Genomic DNA, 23,690 nt, shown 5'->3' on the forward strand with positions numbered 1-23,690 from the left:
CATTTAGATGTGCGTCTGATGATGCAGCCACATTTGTAGATGAACTTCCCTTATTTTCATTTGCCTCTTCTTTGTACCCCCTTCTATCCAGATTGGCCTCTTATATAACAAAGGTGGAATCATATTTATTCTTCATTGTTTGGCTCTCTGCTGGAATTGTCTTGATTTCCAAGACAATTTCCTTCCCATTATTCCCCTATCTCATTCTTATAAATATTTCATTTTTTTCTGATTGCTCTCAGCCATTGATCCGATCTTTTCATCAGTTACAGTTACACAGCTGAATATGGACAAACTTCAAACTGCTAAAGATTGGGGTTCTATTTTTTTCAAGTATTCTCATATTCTCATAGCTTGAGACTGTTTCTAATCCACATAAGAACTGTAACTTTCCTGTCGGGCAAATGTAGCCCCAACGACTCCAGATTTCACAGTACTTCAGATTGAAAGGATGAGAAAGAGGCACATTGCCTCTTCACTTCAGAATAGAGATGAAGAAATCTTGAGTAGGATTCCTCTCCACAAAGCTATATTTAAAATTTATTAGGCAAGAAGGAGGATCAAGAACAAGTCTGTATACCTTAGTCAAAGAATCTAACTTTTCTACAAATGGCTGAAGGATGGTAGAAGTTATTCTTCCATCAAAACTAGATGCAAGTTGAAAAGAGGTATGCTTTCATGAGAATGTGGCTTCCGCTCCCCCTTGACACTGCTACACACATTCATAAGGTTTAATTGTAAGGCACATTGTGACAAACCTTTACTACCAGTGGTTAGAGAGCCAGTTTGGTGTAGTGGTGAGGAGTGCGGACTTCTAATCTGGCATGCCAGGTTCGATTCCAGGGCATTATTTGCCACCTGCAGTCCTCCATAGGGAGTTGTTGGCCCCTGCAGCACCGAAAGGGAATGTGGAAGAGTCTGCATTCCCATAGCGCAGTGCTACTGGGCCCTGGTCCGTGCCAGACTCAGGAGGGCACGGCCTGGTGGTGGCATCATACAGACGCAGGGATTCACTCCAAGTCTATATAGATGCCACCCCAGCCTTTACCGCCCATGCAGAATCGGCCTTATAGAATTTAACATTTATTTACAAGTTAGCTTTAAAAAACACATAAGCAGCATAGATTGTCAAAGGAGAAACCAGGCTGAGGCACATAAGACGATTCGGACTTCAGAGTGGGGTTGGATTCTCTTTAAATTTACATGTACAATCAGGCATTCACTAGCAAGCCACAAAATTGGAGCCTATCATGCACAGACAATCATGCCAGTCTGCTTTTTCCCAAGAGTCAGGCTAAATGTACAAGGTTTGCTCATTACCAGAGACCTAACATTTTGTTGCTTGATTCTTTCCCAGAGATAGAGCTAAACCACTCTGCCATGCTATCAAAGGAAACTACATTGCAGATTCTTGCATATATAGAGCAGGGAAGACATTAAGTCTCTCTCTCTCTCTCTCTCTCTCTCTCTCTCTCTCTCTCTCTCTCTCTCTCTCTCTCTCTCTCTCTCTGTGTGTGTGTGTGTGTGTGTGTGTGTGTTTTAACTGATAACATGAGCTGTTCCCTTATTTCTTGTAAACATGATGTTTTACCATCAAGTAATATGGACGGACCTCTTTCATTGACAGCCAATTTCAAACAAACTGCAAATATTTAATAGACTTCACATTTTCTGATCCCCCCCACCCCACCCCCACCGCCACCCCCACCCTGTACTCAAGGTACAAATGTACACATTGATACTGCAGGAAAGCAATCTCGATATGGCAATATGTCCAGGGGGGTTTGGGTGGTGTTTCACTGATATGCACATGTGCTTCCATGCATGGTTAAGTTATCATACAATAACAACCTTCATGTAATCATACATACGGTAACATGAAATTTGTGTTTTTGCAGTCCATGCACCTATTGGTTGTATAGAAGAGTGGGTAAGCCATGTAGAAGAGGGAAGAAAACAACACATGTGTATTGTCCTGTACAAAATTTGGAAGTAAATACCAAATGAATTGGCTCCCCCTTGGGAACAAGATGGGATAATTTAGCATTGTATTTCTGTCCCCAGCAGAGAGAAATAGAGTTGAGAAGAATTTCAGCAGTATGCCTTGCTGAAATAACTCAGGAATAATACTTAGAGACAAGCAAAAGCCCATATCATATTTGTCTTTTGCTGTGAACTGGCATCTGTATGCTCACTAAGTCAGAAGTGACTTGGTTGAATAGACCGCTATGTCTTCAACAATTGGTAATTTAGAAGCAATTTAAGTTTCTCAGATATACTCTTTATCTTGGAAAAAGCAGGATAATGCAAAACTCTTCAACTGTCATTGCAGTCTTGTCTGAAAACAACGCTGAGGGGGAGGTAAATATTTTCTGAAGACTTTTCCTCTTGACTGAAATCCTTCAAAAAATTTTCTGAGCCTATGCACTTGATGGGGGGAGGTATTTCTGAACTATTTCCCAGCTGATGCCTTGATCAGCAATAAACTATGTTTGTTAGTGCTGCTACATTTAATGTTTATAACAATTCAGTAATCAAATGTGATATATTTGTATTTCATTCTGCATAGAGCTGATTTTTTCCCTCCACCTGTTTTTTTTTACATGAAATAGATTAGTTTTGTAAAGTAATCTCATCCAGCAAAGCATTTTTGACGATAAAATTTCATTTACTGTTTTTGACTCTTTACTAGCCACATTTGAAAAACAAATCTTCTGTCGATGAGTTTTGTCAGGATTCACTTTACAATTTTCCTGGTTATATCTAATTCCAGGGAAAATACCCCTCAAGACGAAATTGCAAAAGATTATTTTAAAGATATTACAGATCCTTGTTTTATTTCTTGAAAATATATTTGAGCATTCTGTAATACATACTAAGTCTCTAGATACTCATATATGACTCATAAAAAGTATCAACCAGGGATTGCAATTTCTCTATACTTCTAAAGCCAAGAGCAGCTCTGTTGTATGACTATGGCTCTCTATTTTCCTAGGAATAAGGAAGGAAATAAACAAGTTTCAGAGCGAATAATATTTTTTTCCTGGTGATATGGAGAATGAGTCCATAGTTTCAACACATGCTTTGAATACGAATAGCCTGGCATTTCCCTGGCATTTCCAGGCAAAAGGCCCAAACAACATGTTGCATTTTAAAACCATTGCAAGTGGTGAGTTTTCTAGGGAGACTCAAAACTAAAGTGGAGAGGCTGCATTTGCAGTCATGCAACCTGCCAATGGGGCAAACTGTTTGGAACTGTTTGGGATTGGGGAAATGGTAGAAGGAAGCAGAAGCACCTTCTTCCCCAAAACCATGGTTCCGATCCATATTGAGACCCTACAGTAGGCATGTGTGCATCTTTTCAGATAGTCCAAAAAGTACTAACATCAATGTCGATTTGGACATCTGTTTGACAACTATGGTCCAAATCAAACTTGCACTTAAGTTAAACTGCCCGACTCAGCCTTGGCTGAATTGCCGAACCACGATTCAGTCATGATTTGGCCATGCAGAAATCAGGCAATTGAAAGGGATGAAAATTTTACTTCCCCATCTATTCTGTAATCTAGGGAGGGGCAGGAGTTGAGGGAGGAGTACAAAATTTGCAGCATAGCTATGGGAGTCTCTCCTCAAAGAACCCTCAATTTTCAGAAAAGATTGGACCAGGGGGTTCCAATTGTACGAGCACCCAAAAAGCGTGCCCCCTCCAACCTCTAGGGTTTCCAGTGGTGGTGGGGGAGACAAGAACAAGGAATTTCCACCTACTCACTACTGGAAACAATTGAAGTCAGATAGGGACACCCTCTTTGGGTACCTGTAAAATTGTACCTCTTGACCCAATATTTTAGAAACTTGGGGGTTCTTCTGATGAGAGACTTCTTCACCTATGCTGAAAATTTGGTGACTATCTCATACCCCCACTCCCCCATACCATGGGATAGATGGAAAGAGTAAAATCCCCATTGACTTAATAGTGCTGAATCACTTTGGATTTGTCCAAATCAGCTCAGCTAGGGAAGGGTGGTTTTGGGTGCTTCACATTTGGGCCAAATCAATTAGGGCCAAGTTCAAAGTGGTCCTTTTTTCTTTTTTAAAATGCCTATCCTACAATATTTTAGAATTAGTTCCCACTAGGGACTGGCAGCTGGCCTACATGGCCATCACATCTTAAATGAGAGAGCCAGCTTGGTGTAGTGGTTAGGAGTGCGGACTTCTAATCTGGTGATCCAGGTTTGATTCCGCACTCCCTCACATGCAGCCAGCTGGGTGACCTTGGGCTAGTCACAGCACTAATAAAGCTGTTGTCACTGAGAAATAATCTCAGGGCTCTCTCAGCTTTATCTCCATCACAGGTTGTCTGTTGTGGGGAAAGAAAAGGGAAGGAGATTGTAGGCTGCTTTGAGACTCCTTCAAGTAGAGAAAAGTGGCATATAAGAACCAACTCTATTTTTGTTCTAAATGAAATTTTTTTGAGCCTTAGATAGAATTTGGATGGTCAGGAACTTAGGTGTCAGTTGCCTTTCTGTACAGCAAAGGGGAAGGAGGGGGGGAGGATAGGTGTTACAGTGTCACTTCTAGCAGGAATTTCCGGCATGGATTCCATCAAACCTCCATTAATGTTGCTGGAATTCTAAAGTGTCACACCAACATGGTGACATAACTTCTGGGTTTGTGCCAGAAGGGATGTTGCAGCATCCTTATAACATATGTATTTCCCTGCCCCCTATACTTCCCACTTGAGCTGGGCTGGCAGCCCTAGACAACCCTGTTCAGGGGGCCATTGATTTCACTCTGAGCAGACATAACTGAACCAGTTGTACTAATTGATATAAGCCAATTTCCTACATGAATAGTTTCATTACTTGGTAAACAGTTTGTTGGTTTCTATATCAACAAAACTCAACCACAACAAAGAGTGGCCTGCAATGGCAGGGGCCGCCATTGAAGTGGCAGCGTAGATGGGCAGTAAGGGATGGCACTCTCAAAGAGCACAGAAGGAGGGCCGGGGCATGTTTGGTGCTAATGTGCCGCATCAGTGAAGGGAGAGGGCGAGAGCAAGTGTGTTGTGTTATAAAAGCTGCCACATACTCTTCTCCCCTGGCCGGCACAGCAAGCAGTTCCTGCCCACCTGTCCATTAGGAAGACAGTTGGGTGACCATGTTTATTGGGGGTGTCTGTATAAAGGAGGGGGTTTATAATACTAAATTGCCACAGCTGGTGGGGAACAAGGGGATGGAGCCTAACCAGGGAAGAAAGATAGATGGTATTATTTGGAATTCCTTGAATGGGAGGCCACAGTGAGAGGCAGCAATTGAATATGGGGCCAGCCCTGCTGGGTAGTCCCAGATAACAAAGGACAGGTGGGCTGAGGAGGGTGGAAGAGGTCTATGCCTCATGAACTACTAATTTCATATTAGTATTTCCTAAGATTTGTCCTTTGACAAAGCCAGTAGGCGAAACGCATTTTGACTTGTATGAAGTAAGAATTAAAAAACAACTGAAACTGAAGAGAGATGACTCTATTTGGATTTATTTATTTATCTATTTATTTATTTATTTATTTATTTATTTATTTATTTATCATACTTATGTACCGCCCTCCCCGGAGGCTCAGGGAGCCTTATTATTGCCATATTGTTGTCCCAGTGCATCTGTACTATTTCATGAACCGCTTCAGCATCACCTAGAGAATTAATCCCACAGCAAGGGATCTCGGGGCCTGGCAGGGATACAGGACAAGATGCCCAGGGCGCTGTTGCAGTATTAAAGGTTGGATGACCCATGGGAATTTGGTTAGGCTCCCTTTCCCCTTGTTGGCCAACACCATGTTATGTAAAGTTAAATAAAGCTGTGGCCTGTTTGCCAATGAAGTTTGGTGTGAGCATCATCTTTAGCCCAACTCCATGACTGCAAGTCAATAGGAAACCACGTATTCATGCTACCAAAGCAGCGCTTTGTGCCGATGTCATAATATAAAAATAGTTTAAACCCACTGATACTTCTCACTTAGAAATCAGTTAACTTTTATTGTTATTGATCTAGCAAGGCTATTAAATGTGACCTTGGAATAGGGAAACCAATATACTTGTAAAAACAGAAAATAAGACTGTGATTTTGATAACTGCTTTGCCAGAAATGAATGCTAAGGATGAGGCTCACTCCTGTTGTTGCAACAAATCACACACCATGATATTTATCCAGCCCTAAAGCAAAATGTTTCCGCTGTGATGCATGAACACATTTCTAAAGCGTATTTACTATCAGGAGGTACCAACTGTCTTCTACACAGGCAAGCTTAATTGAAATATATTTGGTATCAGTGGAATCCCAGCATATAAATGAACCTTCTGATCAGGGGGGAAATTAGTTATCCTGTTGTCCAAATTTCAAGCCCTCTTTGTGACTTTGCAGGTACACTAGTTAAAGTTAAGGCAAGATCTCAGGCTAGCATCACACTATTTGTACTCTTGATATTTCAGAGGTAGATAGAAATGCCTAGATTATGAAATTAATGATTCAGAATACTAGCTAATCTCTCAGATAGGGTTAAATATATTAGAACTGATAACAGATTAATCTGGATAGAATCTGTAGCTGTTATTTATGTTGGACTGTGCACAAACCTCACTGGGTGTGATTTGAGATTGTTTATCTTTCAGCCCAACTTACTTCATAAGGAGTAGAAAGAGTTTCAAGAAAGATGCCCTGAATTTATCTTTTTAAAAAAAGATACAACATAGACTTAGAGAAAAAGTTTACAAAATAGATAAAACAAAACAAGGAAAAAAGAAGAAATAAAGAGGTTTCCAATCTTATGAGTATTATAAATCAAAATATTATATTACACTATGCTAATGTAACAAACAAAATATAAAATACTGTTTCTATATTTTCATATTTTCCCTTGTTCTCTAAACCATAAACCATCATTTCATTTTTATTTGCAGCATGCAGAAAGTCGATAAAAGGTTTCAAACTATTTAAAAATACCACAGTTGTCTTAATTTTACAATCCACCTGTGAAAAATTCAGTATATCACCATATGTCAACCATTTATCTTTAATCATCATTTCTCTCCTGCAGAAAACTTCTTGTGTAGAAATGCATAAAGGTGTTCCTGTATATTGTCTGCATTTATATTTATACTATATCCTTAAAATGCCACATCTAATCTGTAATCTGTAATCTGGAAATGGCACTAGGGGGTTGTCTGCTGTCCGGGGCACATCCAGTGACTGGATTTTGTTTTGGGGGCAGCAGCCTCTTTCTTTCTTTCTTTCTTTCTTTCTTTCTTTCTTTCTTTCTTTCTTTCTTTCTTTCTTTCTTTCTTTCTTTCTTTCTTTCTTTCTTTCTTTCTTTCTTTCTTTCTTTCTTTCTTTCTTTCCCATTTTAGGAGTAGTTAGACAAGCCACACATGAACACTTCCTGGTGTTTTTAGGCTGTCTTTCTCTTCAAACAGTCTTGGGGTAGCTAACAGCAGTATTCAGAAGTCTGCTTTCATAAGCTTAACCTTAAGAAAGAAAGAAAGAAAGAAAGAAAGAAAGAAAGAAAGAAAGAAAGAAAGAAAGAAAGAAAGAAAGAAAGAAAGAAAGAAACTCTTTTCACATACCTACCAGCTAGCATTTGTGTTTTACATTGGAAAACATCCAAAATAGAGCTGCTAAGGATTTTTGCCAAACAGGAAATGCAAACAGAAAATTTTGTTTGGATATCACAGCAGACAGAAGAAATAGCACATTAAAGACTCCATATAAGTATGGAGCAAAGTTTTGTGCAACATTCTTCTGATGTTCTGCAAAGGTTATACTTTCCTATGATGGTTTCCTTAGCAGGCAGCTTTGTGTGAAAGAATCCCATTATTAAAAAGGATTTCCCTTAAAAATAATTTCCATTTATGGAATATGATTTTTTCACGTCCAGTCGCTTTCCCTTTCCTCTCCCCACAACAGACACCTTGTGAGGGAGGTGAGGCTGAGGGAGCCCTGATATTCCTGCTCGGTCAGAACAGCTTTATCAGTGCCGTGGCGAGCTCAAGGTCACCCAGCTGGCTGCATGTGGGGGAAGCTAAGCTGGGTTGAGTCCATCTAGTATTTGGATGGGAGTCCTGCAAGGGACACTGGGGTGATGACAAGGAGACAGGCAACGGAAAGCCACCTTTGAACATCTCTTGCCTGGCTGTCAGACAATCCAAGGATCATCTGCCATATGATAAATAAAAATAAATAAATTTAGAAAGAGGGTAGAACTGGCACTTTCTTGAAATGGAAGGAAACCACATTCCCTCTCTGATGAATGTGAGGAACCTGGTTGGTTTTAAGATATGAGACTTCTTTTCTATTAAAAGACGGTTTTAGATCCAGTATAAAGGCTTTGGGGTCAGTGCTTTGGGGTGAATGTTATACTGAGCATAAAGAATAGAGAGATCACTAAAGCAGGAGTTTTAATAAAACAACAAAGAAAATGTATTTATGCACTGGTAATGTGGTGAATTCTCTTTAAAGCCTGAAGTTACTAGGTCTGCTCATAAAGAGAGACAAGCCTCACAACTCTATCCTCTCCCAGAGGCAGAGTTAAACTTCTCTGACACATTACCAGGCAGAGCTACTCAAGGAAATATTTGCTTCCCTGCTGAGACAATTCCCCCAACTTTCTTCCCTCTCCCTTAGGCAGATCTCTCCTTCCTGCTCTTGTTCCCTCGTCTCCTTCCATCCCCCCTCTGGATGTTGGAGCAGCACCCCAAAGGCTCATGCATGAAATAGCTGGAGTTTTATCTCTCAGGGACAGGACACCATCTTGTGTCCACTTTTGCCCATCCTTTCAATCAGCTGTTCATTTCCAGCAATGGGCACTACAGGCTGCTATTCTCAATCACTGCCCAAAGACACTATCATTTGGAGGGTACAAATCAGATAAGATGGACTCCATTCATCAGCTGGAGCCGATCTAGGTAGCTGTTGTATGTGTTATGTGGCAAGTGTATGAGCGGGATAAGGAATAGTCTCATCTGTGTTAAAATTGAACTTTTAAGCAATTTCCCCCCAAAACATGCCAGGACATGCCAAGTAGGTGCTTGATAAATTATCGTGATGCCAAATTATGTTGCTTATTTTGACAGGATATGTTGGGGGGGGGGGTTACATTACAGATTCTTGCATATTTAGAGCAGGGAAGATATTAAGTACCCCTCTCTGTCTCTCTCTTTCTCACACACACACACACAAAACTTATTCTAGACTGCAGCTCATCACAGAGAGAAGAAGAGGAGGAGGAGGATTTGGTTTTTATATGCCACTTTTCTCTACCCGAAGGAGTCTCAAAGCGGCATATAGTCGCCTTCCATTTCCTCTCCCCACAACAGACACTCTGTGAGGGAGGTGAGGCTGAGAACCCTGATATTACTGAAGAAGAAGAAGAGTTGGTTCTTATATGCTGCTTTATTCTACCCGAAGGAGGCTCAAAGTGGTTTACATTCTCCTTCCCTTTGCTCTCCCCACAACAGACACCCTGTGAGGGAGGTGAGGCTGAGAGAGCCCTGATATTCCTGCTCGGTCAGAACAGCTTTATCAGTGCCGTGGCGAGCCCAAGGTCACCCAGCTGGCTGCATGTGGGGAAGCGCAGAATCAAACCTGGCTCACCAGATTAGAAGTCCGCACTCCTAACTACTACACCAAACTGAATTCTCAAAACTTTTTGCTCAGTAAACAAACGGTAGCTGTGCATTTTATATAGTTCTCATTCAGTGTGCCATGGCCAGGAAATGCTCCCAGAGGAGCACCCGAAAACGATTTGGAAAACATTGATGCATTGTGAATATTTGGTGTTTGAGAATTTAAGGTTTGATATCCACAGTTATTTCCAGTACTTGAAGCTGAAAGAAAGCAACAGTTATTTTCAAGTTCCACAGCAGGCAAATATTTTTAAAGTATGTTTGAGGTCATGGATACAGTTGACGTCTGTATTTTAAAATAATCTCTTCAAAAGTCACCCAATACTGACTTCTTCATAGGCATCTGCTCACTTGCCAAAGCCCTCAACTAGTAAATGAAATTTCTACCAGCTGTTAATTATTATCAGGTTGTGTAACATTTGCCAGAAAAAAAGGATGTGAATTGGGGGTGGGGGGTGGGAAAAATCTGTACTTTTTTGAATTTTCCTGATTTGGTAAAACTCAAATAAACAAAATCACTGATTTGGGAAAACAAAGTTTGGCCAGTTTGGGAAACTTGAACCGATCCAATCAAATCAGCAGAGAGAAGCCTCTCTCCCAGGATCAGCTGTTTGGTGGGCTGTAGGGAGGCACAAACCCCACCCCCTGCAAAGCCAAACAGCTGATCCCCAGAGAGAAGCTTATTTTGGGATCAGCTGCTTGACAGCTCTGGAGGCATTTAAAGGGATCTAGGTGGGCTATGTGTGTGTGGGGGGGGGGCAGTAGACAGGCTTGGAGTCTGTTGAACTAGCCCCAACAGGGTTAGGAAGCTCAGACATGAGCTCACATTGCCTACCTCAACTGGGCCAATCCAGGCTACTTGTTTCAGGTGTGGTGATTCTACAAACACAGCTTGAAGTTCCTTGTTGGGGCTGTGCCTCATCAGCCTTGGTTGACATAGGTGCTACATTCCTTCCTCTACTGAGCTCGCAGATGTTTCAGCTCCCTGAGAAGCTAGCTCACCTTCTTCATTGGATGAATGGTCAGCACTGCCAAGGGGGGCTGTCAAGGAGGCTGATTGTGCAGCTAATGTCAGCTTCACCCCCCCCCCAACACACCCTAACCCTAACCCCCAGGGGGGTCAGGGAGGCAGAACACAGAGCTGGCAAGAACATTTTAACTCTAGCTCCCAACACCACTGGATAGAATTCACTGACCCCTATACAGAAATGTAATTGATCCCGAACCCCAGTCCTCTCATGGTTTTATAATGGTTGTGCTGGAAGCAAAGCTTGGTGCAGTTAGGGACATTTATTTAAACAAAATTAAAAAGAGAAAAGGCTTTGACTTCTAATGCCAGCATTTCCAAGTTCAAAGCTAGTCGCTCAGCAGCTACTTTTATGTCTGCAGATGAATGGTACATATTGTGCTATGCTGCGATGGACTATATCTCATTGTAATTAGATGGTGAGGTCCTCGGCATGGTATACAAATTGTACTCTCAGCACTGGTTGTTACTGCAGTTTCCTGCCAAGGGTGCAAAACCTATTAATATTGAAAATTTACTGGGCCTGAGACAAATATATCTGAACATAGTGGAGTGGGAGAAAGAAAGAGAGAAACAAAAAAGGTGATGGGGAGGACAAAATAAAAATGATGAATGTTAAATGTTTCCGAGATAATGGTTGGGAAAGGAACATAAAAATGACACCCATAAAGAACTGGACAAATACATACCATTGTGAACAACAAAGCATTTTAAATATCTATTTTAATAGGTAACATGAATCTTCTGTTTAAAACCCCGAGCTACATAAGGCAGCTGGCCTGAAATTAGCCTTGTGGAGATGGCACTTCTTGAAGGTGCTTGCATAGAGAAGTCAGGAAAACGAAGCACTTGGCTCCAAAGAGACATTATCACTGGACACAATTCATTGAAAGGTCTGGAACCTCTACGTACATCTTTATTACTGGCCACTACACAAAACTTTTCTGGCATCAGGGTAGGCAGAACAAGAGCATAGTCTTTTTAGAGCCAGTTTTGTGTAGCGGTTAGGACTGTGGACTTCTAATCTAGTGAGCCGGGTTTGATTCTGCGCTCCTTCAAATGCAGCCAGCTGGGTGACCTTGAGTTCACCACAGCACTGATAAAACTGTTCTGACTGCGCTCTCTCGGCCTCACCCACCTCACAGGGTGTCTCTTGTGGGGAGAGAAAAGGGAAGGCGAATGTAAGCTGCTTTGAGGTTCCTTCTCGTAGAGAAAAGTGGCATATAAAAACCAACTCTTCTTCTTCTTCCTCTTCTTCTTCCTCCTCCTCCTCCTCCTGTCATTTCCCTCCCTCCTTTTTGAGTTTCTCTGAATTATATACATCAGCGCCCACAACCTCTCACTAAATAAGCTGCTTTTAGCTGTTGGGGCACCCTCAGGTGGGTGTCCTAAGCTAACCTGATCTTGTGAGTTCTCATAAACTGAGCAGAGTCGGTTCTAGTTAGAACATGGATGGGAAACCAAGGAAGTCCAAGGTCGCCACACAGAGGCAGGCAATGACAAACCACCTCTGCTTGTCTCTTGACTTGAAAACCCTGTGGGGTCACGCTAAATTGACTGCAGATTGACAGCCCTTTACACCGCCAGCTGGTGGGCATTGTGCCCCAAATGTGATTCATTTATATTCATTTAAATCATATGACAAAAGTGAGGAGAGGAGATCAGCTGAAATCACCCCCTGTTCCTCCTGACAGAACTGGTACAGCAAGGTGCTCTTGCCAGTTAACCTTCTTCACAGTATCTTCTGTACATGACATTGCTTTATCCAGGAGGCTCCCCTGACACCCACCACTTTAGTCTTGGAGGCTGCTGTGAGAAAATTTCCACCTTGCATTCATACTTTATAAACTCTACCCAGTGTTTTATCCCAGTTTTCCATAAAGCCATGTTCCCTGTTTACTTGTCAACTGTTGACTCACTCTATAAAAGACATATGTTCTGTTGTTCTTTAAGCAAAACCAACACAGTTGACACATCACAATTTAAATAATCATAATATTATAAAAGCCTACTTTAGAAGATTAAAACCTAGTCAATAAAATTAGGGAAAAAATAATATATTTTAAAAAACCCAAATGTTTTCATGAACCTCCCCAGAGCTCCTAGGGAGATTTCTTTGAGCAGAGAGAAACACAGAGCAAAGTTTATGTTTTAATCTTGGGGTCAAATGAGATGAAAGGCGAAAAGATCCATAAATCTATTCTCTCCATATGTTTTCATAGCAAACAGCACCGGCAGAACGCTTGATTTAAATGAACTCGCGTCAACTCGCATCAGGAAGTGTGCCTGCCCATCTGGCCTTGATGCAACTCAACATCGCTTTCTCGGCAAGGAACTTGGGAGTGATTCTGGTTTCCTCCTTATCTATGGAGACCCAGGTCACAGGGGTAGCCTGCTCTGTGTTTTTCCATCTCCACCAGGCACAGCTACTAGTACCCTATCTGTCTGTGGATCACTTGGCCAAAGTGATTCATGCAATGGTCAACTCCAGACTGGACTTCTGTAACTCACTCTTTGTGGGCCTACCCTTGTCCTTGACTGGGAAATTGCAGCTGGTGCAATGGAGGGGCCTATCTTGGAGGGCCTGTATCCAGCCTGTGCTAAGGTAGCTGTATTGGCTGCCAGTTGTAGCTTAGATCAGATTCAGAATTTTGGTATTTACTTTCAAGGCAATACACAGTCAGTGCCCTACTTACCTGAGGAACCAGTTATGACCTACTTATAACCCCCGAGGAATAATTCACTCTGCAGGTACCAACTTACTGGAGATCCCTGGTCCAAGGGACCCAAGGGCTTTTTCGGTCCTGGCCCTGACCTGGAGGAATGAGCTCCTGGGAGAGCTGAGGGCCCTGACAGAGCTTTTGCAGTTCCACAGGGCCTGCAAGATGGAGATCTTCCACCAGGTTTATGGCTGAGGCCAGGACTGTTAAGATCTGGACTCCCCTCTCCTGAGCAAGTAAGATCTGGCTTGTTGTTGTTAGTTGCGAAGTCATGTCCGACCCTTCGCAACCCCATGGACAATTATCTGTCTAGCCCCCATTAAACCCCTAGTGTGCCTTATGTTTTTTACATTCTCTGTAAGAGGGAATGGGGATAGGCTTTTAGTCCGGTGCCAACTTTCTGGCTTTTATTATTATCTGTTGTTAGCCACTGTGAGCCAGTTATGGAGGTGGCGGGTCATAGATTAAATTATAAATAAATTATAAATATAAATAATAAATAAATGGTGCAGGACGGCTAGAGGAGCTTCACACTTTCCCATTTCCCCCTTTACCTAGAAGCCCCTAGTGATCTCTAAACAACTGGTGCTGAGGACCAAGAGATTAATGGATGAAATGCCAAGGGGTACTAGGGGGATGCATTGAGGAGGGAGAGTTTTGGCAGAATCACCCCACCTACCTCTTCTATCAAGTGGCTTGTAGCATCCAGCTCACTGACATTATTTCCCTGAAGTCATATATTCCTTTCCCAATGTATTTTCAAAGTCTGAAAGCTTTCTTATAGTGATTCAGTGATTCAGTTTCTGCTTTTCTATTCTTCCTTGAGAATTTCCTATCTGAAAGGGGGGGAAGGGTCATCAAAGGGACAACCCCGCAAAAATTCTATTCAAATGATTCTATTCAAAGGATTCAAATGGGGGGGAGAGGGTAAAAATTCCTTTGCTGTTCTAAAAGATTAATCATTTCTAGGGTAGGGCTTATATGTGTCTGAATTTATCAAACTTGCTTTTTACCAGGGGGAAATGGATAATCGTTAGGTTGTTGGAACCAGTGATTTACTTTGTGGGGTGATGAGAACCCAGCTGTTTTTTGTTTGATTTGTCTCACTCAAGGGGAATAATATTATAGGCAAATTTATATGGATGACACATGTGAACAGTAACATGAAAAGAAGCAAGGTATCTTTTAGAAATTTATGTTGATTTTCTATCAAACAAAAATTTGCAAGGGGAGGGGAATCACAAAATGCTCCTTTTTTTGACTTCTCCCTGTTAAATGGCCATGGGAACTAGCTACTAGGGACTGTTGTGTTTTGCTGTTATTACATTTCTCCTTCTATTTGGAAGGACTCTGGAGAACACCTTAGAACATTTTATGCATGTATTTAGGGATCAATGAAAATGTTGTGTTGACTTTTTAACAAAAAACAGCTCACTATGATATTGGAATAAGACCACAGGCAAAGCAACACAATCTGGAGAAATTGTGCATGTATTAAAAGACTTCGCTTGTTATCACATCCGAAGTTTCTAGGGAACTATAAATCTCGCAATTATACCAAGACCAGATGTCCACAGGGTCTAGCTGAGGCTGAGGTCTCATCAAAGGTCACCAAGTCTTCCACATCCAAGTAATCTCTGAAATAAAGATTTCAAAGGAGAATCAACTTTTCCCTCCTGACCCGCATTTTCTTTCCCCCTGAGGAATAGGGGGAATGTGTAGTTGTTGCATACCACCGTTTTCTCCTTGACTATTTTTCTAATTAAGTTTATACATTTTGTGATATACGTTTGTGATATACATTTTAACCAGCTCTCATTATTCCTTATTCCACAGTCTCACTCTACCCTTCCTCCCCCCATATCTGTTCATACCTTGATTCCACAGAGTTGACATTTCTTCCATCTTGAGAAATATATTCCATTTCAGTTCTGTTTCAACCAGAAACCTCCTATTTCAATTAGTGTTGTTCTTCCAAAAACAGGTGCTGTTGCCTAACATTGGTCACTGATGAATTCATGAATGAAGTTATGAATTTCTAAGGGCCGAACTAGACATTATGGCATTCCAGGGTCCCTCCCAGGATGACACCATTTTAAAATCTTTGGAGACCATTTAAAATCTTTGGAGACCATTGTGAGGGCCACAACCCCTGTGTCTGTTTAGCATTTGAAAAGCTAGAGGGAGGGGGCTTGCTTTATCCAGCCATGCGGTAGGTCTGATCATGCCTAAATTAGCCCTGAGGTAAAAGATGGTTTTGGGTTGGTTCCGAATTAAAAGGCAGCCTGGGCGAACTGAAGCTGATTAAACTTCCAAAGAGTAATAATTACATGTTTTTAAAGCTACCGTTCAGCTCAACAGAGTCTGAAGTCCTCTTTCAAAGTAAGCAGAGGAAGGTTCTTCAGGCTGGAGGGAGATTACAGATTGTGCTGTGCACAATGACAGAGTGAAAACTAATACTTTTTATCTAGACTAAATCGGCAGTTTCCTCTCCTTTTCCTATTTCAGTGTAGACATCCTTCCCATGTTGTTTCTCAGGGTCGCCTGTAGTCTCAGAACAACATTTTGTAAAAAGCAGTAGGCTGTACTGGCAGGCAGGGGTTGGAAAGTTATGTCCTTGTTGATAAAAAATGTCGTCTGGATCCACTCCAGCATATTTCTGCGAAAAGATTCACGTTGTTTAGCATTTGACTGTATGCCCACAATGGGCATGAAGGCATAGGACCACAAATATATTTCTGCCATGTGACTGCCTTTCTTTCATCCCCGACTTCATTGAATGCCCTTCTTGTGAATGATCGTATGAAAATGGTGACAGGAAAAAAAACGAGTTTGATTATAAATGTACTATGTGCATTATCATGAAATGAGAAATTAGATATTTTGTTCTTTCATTTCTTTCCCTACCTTTTTTTCTTTTCCTTTTTTCCCCCTCACGGTTGTGTTTAGTGGTATTTGGCCAGTTTGTATTTTTCCAGACATCACTTCACGACGTGGTTGAGGTATATGATGGCCCAACTCAACAGTCGTCTTTATTATCTTCACTCTCAGGATCACACTCAGGTATCTCATCACAGAACTGTACTATGTTATTATTGGACAGAAAATAACTGCTGGATGGTCTAGTAGATAGACTGTTGGATTCGGATCTGAAAGTCCCAAATTATTGCCTGTCTATAAATGTGGAAGTCGCAACTATGTGTAATAGCAGGGGATTGTGAGGGACTCATGTTTAGAGAGGTGTTATGTGCTTCAGGCCACAGCTGATCATTTCTCATCTCTGTCACTGGCTACCTATGACCGTTTATGCACTGGAGGTTTCATGCCGGGCTGCAGGCTGGAGTTTTAGTCATGGCAGGTTGCCCCACCTCTTCCTGTACCCACACGGGGGAGCATTTGGCCTGGTGTGCCTCATCTGCCCCCAATTTGTGCTCCTGCACGGGAGCTGGGGCAGTGGAGTTCCCAGTGCGTAAACGTTTTATGTGACTCAGACTGAGTAATCAGTTAAATGGGGTTATGGTCTAGGCATCCACACAAGCCAGAAATCCTTTGTGGCAGAGCTGTGAACACATCTAAAGCTATAATTAGAAGAAACAACAACCAATCATGTAAAAACACACTTTTAAAATCTGCAATGTCACAACTGTTTGTGGAAGTAATTTCTTTAAACAAGTTCTCTCCACTGTGGGTGCTTTACATGTAGATTAATTATAGGATCTAGACAAAATCTTGCAGAGTGCTTCTGCAGGTGGAAAGATATGGCACTCATGAAATGCTATTTTCACGCCCCCGCATCTTTCTGAATTATTATTTATTAAATTTCTATATTGCCCTACCAATATGGCTCAAATTGCCCCCCCCCCCATCATATTCTGTGGTACAGGGGACCCAAGGATCAGGATTTGGTGGGCATTTAGGCTACTATGCAAGGGAAAAAGTGAGAAAGTTGAACTCTGTGAGCAGACATCCTTCTACCTCTTGAAATACTCTAAGGAATCTCAAACATGATCTATATATTTTTTTTCCTTGCCAGCATTTCCATGAACATATTTCATGAAAATAATTACTTCAAGGACAGTGCAGTTGTGAGCAGAGTTACACCCTTCTAAATCCATTGAAGTTTAGGGGTTTTAAAAGAGTCTAACTCTGCACTGGCGGTATATTAAATGTTGATAAGAAACCTAATATAAATGTGTTACTAAAAATTGAAAACCAGTGTGGTGTACTGACTAAAGTGCTCGGCTAGTATCTTGAAGATCCCAGGTTAAATCCTCATCCTGCCATGATGTGTGCTGGGTGAACTTAGGCCAGCCACTCTCTAGCACAGGGGTAGTCAAACTGCGGCCCTCCAGATGTCCATGGACTACAATTCCCAGGAGCCCCTGCCAGCAAATGCTGGCAGGGGCTCCTGGGAATTGTAGTCCATGGACATCTGGAGGGCCGCAGTTTGACTACCCCTGCGTCTAGCATCTCAACCCAATTCACAGACATGCTGTGATGATTAAACAAAACAAAACAAAAAGCCCGGGAGAACCATGCAAGCTGCTCTGAGGTACTCGTAAGAAAGGTCAGGTGTGAAAGGCAGCGATGAGCTATATTACAAATTAAACACATTGCAGCCAAAGTACATGGCAGTGAGGAATAGGGCACAGTTAACACTTCCAATTTAAATCAGAGAGATTTCAACAACACATCAAGTTAATATCGGTTTTTTTATACTGAGCTGATTCACTTCTAGATCCACCAGTTCTTGGGTGCAGACATGGGGAGATTATCCCTGCCAGACCTGGTCTGCCTCAGATTACCGCCTCTATATGCCTTGTGGTGGTTGGGGGGGGGGCAATTTCACCAACATTCATGAAAAATGTAAAAATGCATCAGTTGGCTCTGTGCCACCGTGGCTGGGGCATTTTTTGTCCCTTCTCGGATGCTGTAGGCACATGGGCCTGGCCTTTGATATGCTCCATTGGCTCATCCACGTTCCCTTGCCATGGAGCAATGGAGGGCATGATTTGGGCCAGGGCCAGGCCATGGCCAGGCCAGCACCAATGTCATGTGGAAGCGGGGTTTAGCCCCACTGCCAGATGAGCACCCGCCCAACCTTTTCCCCCTGTGTGAATAAGGTTATGGTATGTTTCCCCCATCATGATTAGAAATTATTTTAAACAGCTATAATGGATTCCTAAAAACATGGGAGAAATTGTACTGAATCAGACCAGTGTGCTAATGTTTCTGTCTCCAAAAGGAGCTACCGAAGTTGTTCTGGGACATTTTTACAGAGTGCATGAAAGCAACATCCCTGATATCCTTTCCCAGCATTTGATATTCAGAGTCTACTGTTTCCAGACCTGGAGTTATAGTGCAATTTAATTGCAGTACCAGAATGCAGTGGCAATGGCATCAGCTCCTTTAGTATGCCAACAACGACAAAAAAAGATGTATGCTTTTTATAGTGTTTGTCAGGAACAGTTAAAGGAACCGAGGAAGTACTTTGGTTTTAGAGACAGTTTAATCTATAGAGATCATCATAGTGTTTGGCGTTTGCAGCCCATTGATTGAGATTCTAAAGGGCTTGGGGTGGGAATCCTTTGAGCATCATTGTTTTGCCTTCTCTCTGTGGAAGAACTGTCATGGCTAGAGAAAAGATTTAATTATAATGGAGTTACACTAATGAGTTTGGCTAAGAGCACAGTTCAGTGCACAGTTACTTGAGAGTAAGACCCATTGAGGTTTGTGGGATTTACTGCAGAGCCAAGTATTAAAAAAATACAGTGTAGATTCAAAGAATGGGTTTTGTTCGCACCGTACATGCTACATTTCCCAGTGAATCTAGGTATTCACCATTTTGTCTTGCCATTTACTATTGTGGCTGCCCCCTCCCACACTGGTTTGCTTCTTCTAATACTATTAACTTCTTTATGATTGCCACTGCTCTCTACACGTGACACCGTGATCTGGATTGTGCAGATAGACTAGGGCAGAATATCTTGTCTGTTGGCTAAGTGGTTTCTTCGCAATGGGAAGCTGGAGGATATGCTGCAAGTAATCATAAGATATAAGGAGCTTTAGACCTCTAAATATTACTTTTGTGCATGGCTGGAAAGATTCTAATGTAGCAGCTATATTGGAAATAAACAGGTTGGAGTTTATTTAGAGCCTGGGAGAAAGATGTCAATGGAATTCTTTGTAGACCACTTCAAATATACAGGAAAGGAGGTGGGGGTAAAGATGAAATAAATAGGACTTTTGGTTTATTATCTAACAGACAAGAAAATTTAGAACTTCTTGAACTTTAAACAGACCTGTAGGCTTATAGGAATATACTTTGTCAATCAAATGCTGGGAACAAAGGAAAAAAAACAAAGCAGAGGATGATTTTTACCATCATGGTCCACTTGAAGCTGTTATTTTAAAAAGACATAGTGCTAGCTACACTTTCTTAGCTGTAATATAACATTATTAATAATGATAATAATACCGGCCTGTGGATATGTAAATTCAGACACTGGAACCACAAACAGAAAAGACAGATCTTTCAACAGTTCTGGTGAAAGCCCCAAGTTTGGGAAAAATCTTAAGATTTAAAATAAAACACTGGAGGGTTAAAGATTATCAAAATAATCGAAGCAGTGTTTGTACCTTTAAGAAAGGTGATCTCAGTGATGATGTTGGGGTTGCTAGGCAGCCACAAATAAAAAGCCAAGTGTACTTTGGCCACCCGGACCAAACCTGACCCCCTTCCTCCTGTCTTGGACGGAGGACTCATTAGAGTCAGGCCTGGCCTCAACTAGTACTGGCTATGATGCCACAGACCTCACCTTGCCTCAGCAGCAGCCTGCACACAATTGGCCTGACTTTGTCGAGCACAACAGTGCCTCTGCACAACTTACCAGCTACCATACTACTTTTACAATTGGCTAGACTTTTCACAGGGAAAGGCTGCCAGGTGGAGGGAAGGATATAAAACTGGAAAACAGTGTGGTATAATAGTTAGATTGTCAGACGAGGTTCAAATCCCCACTCTGCCAAGGAAGCTTGCTTGGTGACCTTGGGCCAGACATTATTGTTCACTATACTGTGCTTTACAGAGTTAAATGGAGAATACAGTGATGTAAGCTTCTTGAGGTCCCGATTGAGGAGAATGGTGTGAGGGGTATAAATGAAGTGAATAAATAATGGTGAAGAATGGGAAGCAGATCAAATAAAAAGTTGGTTGGTGAATGGGGAAGAGAGGAAGAAGCAGGAAAATGGAAGATAAGATGGGAGCTGCAAGGAGAACAGAAAGAGGGAGCAGTGTGGAAAAAAGGAATACAAGGAGAAATGAAAGTATTGTCAGAAGTCTTTGTAGGTTCCATGCTGTTATTAGTATTATCTTCATCCTCCAAAACTAGATGCTATACAAAATAGCTTAATAGCAGCTCGAGTAAAGGAGATCCTACAGTATGATGGCCACTCACTCTGCCATTTTCTAAATTGACCCCCCCCCTCAAGCTGTTATTAGTCTAAATAGGTTACCCTTCTAAGCCTAATAGCATCTGGAATGGACAGAGGGGCAAGGAGTAACTTTCCCACTTCAGTGCCTCATCCCAGTTGAAACTGGATACTACATGGGCCTTTGAAAATAAAACAGAAGATTCCCCAACAGAGAGATACAAACACATATTGCTTGTTCATCTTGACCCATTCTGCACACAATGGTTAAGGCACTTTCAATGCACTTTTGAAGTGGATTTTCCTGTTCTGCACAGGAAAATCCAGCTGCAAAAGCACATTAAAAGTGCATTATCCTACAGGAGCGGAATGAGCCCTTGTTTCACCCCTAGCCTCTCTTTCCAGAAACCTTTAAAACCTTCAGGTATATACTTACTTTTAAACCATTTCTTTTAAACCCCCTAATTCAGCAGTGCATCCATTTTGCCAAACAGCATTACTTTCCAGAGGGGGAGCTTAGCTAGTCTGTGTAGCAAAAAACAATGCAGTTGTTTCGTCACCATAAAGACTATTATTATGGCACAAGGCTTTTCCTGTGGCCTGCTTTGTCAAACAGAATGAGAAAGAAATATTATTTAAAAATTATTATTAGCAGAAAATGGTTTCTGAGATGCAATGTTTGTTTTCTTGAGTAGGAGAATCCCTTCCCTTGAGCTCAGGTAACCAGATTACGATTCGGTTTACTTCAGTCGGACCCGTAACAGCTAAAGGATTTCACTTTGTATATCAAGGTATGAGACATGAGGCCCTCAAAGATGCTTCAGTTAATTCTGTGTGCTGAAATCTTCCACCTCTCATTCTCCATTCATATATTAAGAAATTTCTTAAACAACAACAAAAAAAATTCTTCAAAGCTATATTTAACACGACTGAGATTAAAAGTGTTGCATATGGATAGGGAAAATACCAGCTGGCTATTAATGTGTCATGTTTCCATCTGTCTGTATATTTTGCATCCTTCTGCTTGTTGTTTTCACTTTAAAGGAGACAGAATTATTAATAAATCTAAAACCATATCTTTAGAAAACCTAAGACAGATTGCAAAACTTGGGGGCAGGGGTATTCAAAAGAGAATCTGCTCTATTAATATTCAGTCTAGCCTGCTGCTGAAAATACATCTTTCTGTATCAGAGTGAGTATTCTGGCAGTCGTATCACAATTGATCTGAATACGTAATGTTGCTATTAATTATTAAGGTATTTCACTCAATTTGCATTATTCCCCTTTGGTGAAGGGTCACACATTTAAACAATGGCATGTCAACAGTTGTTACTTTGATAAGACTTGAATACCAATATGACATTCATAAAACCATAACCAATAAATTTAAATATCAACCCATCAGAGCAATATGACTTGAACTTGAAATGATAAATAGCAAATTATTACAACTCCTGTGCAATTTTTAAAGGGCTTGAAGTGGTGGCTCTCCTTAGGCTAACTAGAATTTTAGCTTTATTTAAATTTCAGAAGTTTAAGCCTCTGATATAGTCCCATTTTTGGAATTCACAAACTATATCAATGTTATGAAAATCTATTACATAACAAATTGAATTTGAAAATTTGTGTTCAACAAACCATCTGATGCTTTGCAATGGATCAACGCATTGAATTGCCACAATTTCTTCTATGTATTTTTCTAGCGGTCCCAAGGACGAGTGCGACACAGTGCAGTTCAGTGCCTGAACCAAGATTTGGGAAAAGGATTGGAAATGAATTTGCAGTTGGCTCATTGGTTCTTTTTGAATGTAATCCAGGCTATATACTCTATGGATCAATAGCAATTAGATGTGACACCGTGCCCAATGCTCTGGCACAGTGGAATGATTCTCTTCCTACATGTGTTGGTAAGTAGTTAAAGCCAAATGTTTGTGGTGGTCCAGTTATTATCTGATGCAGAGGTTCCTGACCTTTTTGACCTTTTATGAGTCTTTAGAATTCTGGCACAAAATGGCTGTCACAAGATAGTGGACCTAGGAGGTGGGACCAACCATAAAATGGATGCTGGAACTTATCTTGAGACCTATAGTGAAAATACCAGTGCCATGGTGGCAGTCTGTTCCAAAGCAACATTTTTAAAAGTCTGTGTTTTCCTAGGTAAAAGGTCAATTTGTTCCATGCTCACTTTCTAAAAACACTTGATGGCTTCCAGAAAAAGTATTGGCAGGCACCATGATACCTACAGACAACATATTATGGACCCCTAATATAATATGCAACTGTAACTTTCTGCATCTGCTTTTTATGTGGTAGAGGATGGCAGGAAGAGGGATTCATCAGCTGGGATGTAGATGGGTCCCAGAGGTGCCTATAAAAGGTGCCATGTGCCTGAGACCGGGCCTCTTCACCGACCACAGCAGGGACAGCTTCCCGCCCACCCACCCCTGTTTAAAAGAGGAAAAAAAAGACAAGTTTAATGTTGTGCAAGGTTAATAATATTCTTGTTTGGTGTTCTCAGGTTGTAAGTACTGTTTGTCACAACCACAGGTTTTGGCATGAGAGGGAGCCTATTGGAGGGGAGGCAGTGGGTGACCGGTCTGCTCTGAGGTGGACCAAAGTAGGCAAAAGCCAAGAGGTGGGCCAAAGTAGGCAAAAGTCAACCCAGTGGGGAAGTCATGTGTGCTCGCTTGGCCAAGCTGCCTGGGGGAAAACAGAGAGGTATGTGCCCTTTGGCCCCTCTTAATGATGTAGTTTCCCACAGTATGCCAACTCCAGAGGAAATGGGGGTCCACGTGCCCAGCGGAGAACTGAGGCAGAGTCCCTGGTCACTTTTGGAGCTGGTGG

General features: G+C 41.6%; 1 protein-coding gene across 8 annotated transcripts in view; it reads left to right on the forward strand.

The window, feature by feature from the left end:
• CSMD3 (CUB and Sushi multiple domains 3) overlaps positions 1-23,690 on the forward strand; it is a 675,220-nt gene that overhangs the window by 501,293 nt on the left and 150,237 nt on the right. For 6 of the 8 annotated variants that reach the window (XM_077351631.1, XM_077351632.1, XM_077351634.1 and 3 more), the window contains 3 exons: positions 16,365-16,478; positions 21,542-21,637; positions 22,550-22,753. In XM_077351631.1, coding sequence (XP_077207746.1) covers positions 16,365-16,478; positions 21,542-21,637; positions 22,550-22,753 — 414 coding nt within the window. The remainder of the gene's footprint in view (positions 1-16,364; positions 16,479-21,541; positions 21,638-22,549; positions 22,754-23,690) is intronic. The other 2 variants (XM_077351635.1, XM_077351638.1) reach the window with 1 other exon arrangement.

This window comes from Paroedura picta, chromosome 9 (genome assembly GCF_049243985.1).
Source record: "Paroedura picta isolate Pp20150507F chromosome 9, Ppicta_v3.0, whole genome shotgun sequence".
In the NCBI taxonomy this organism is placed as follows: domain Eukaryota; kingdom Metazoa; phylum Chordata; class Lepidosauria; order Squamata; family Gekkonidae; genus Paroedura; species Paroedura picta.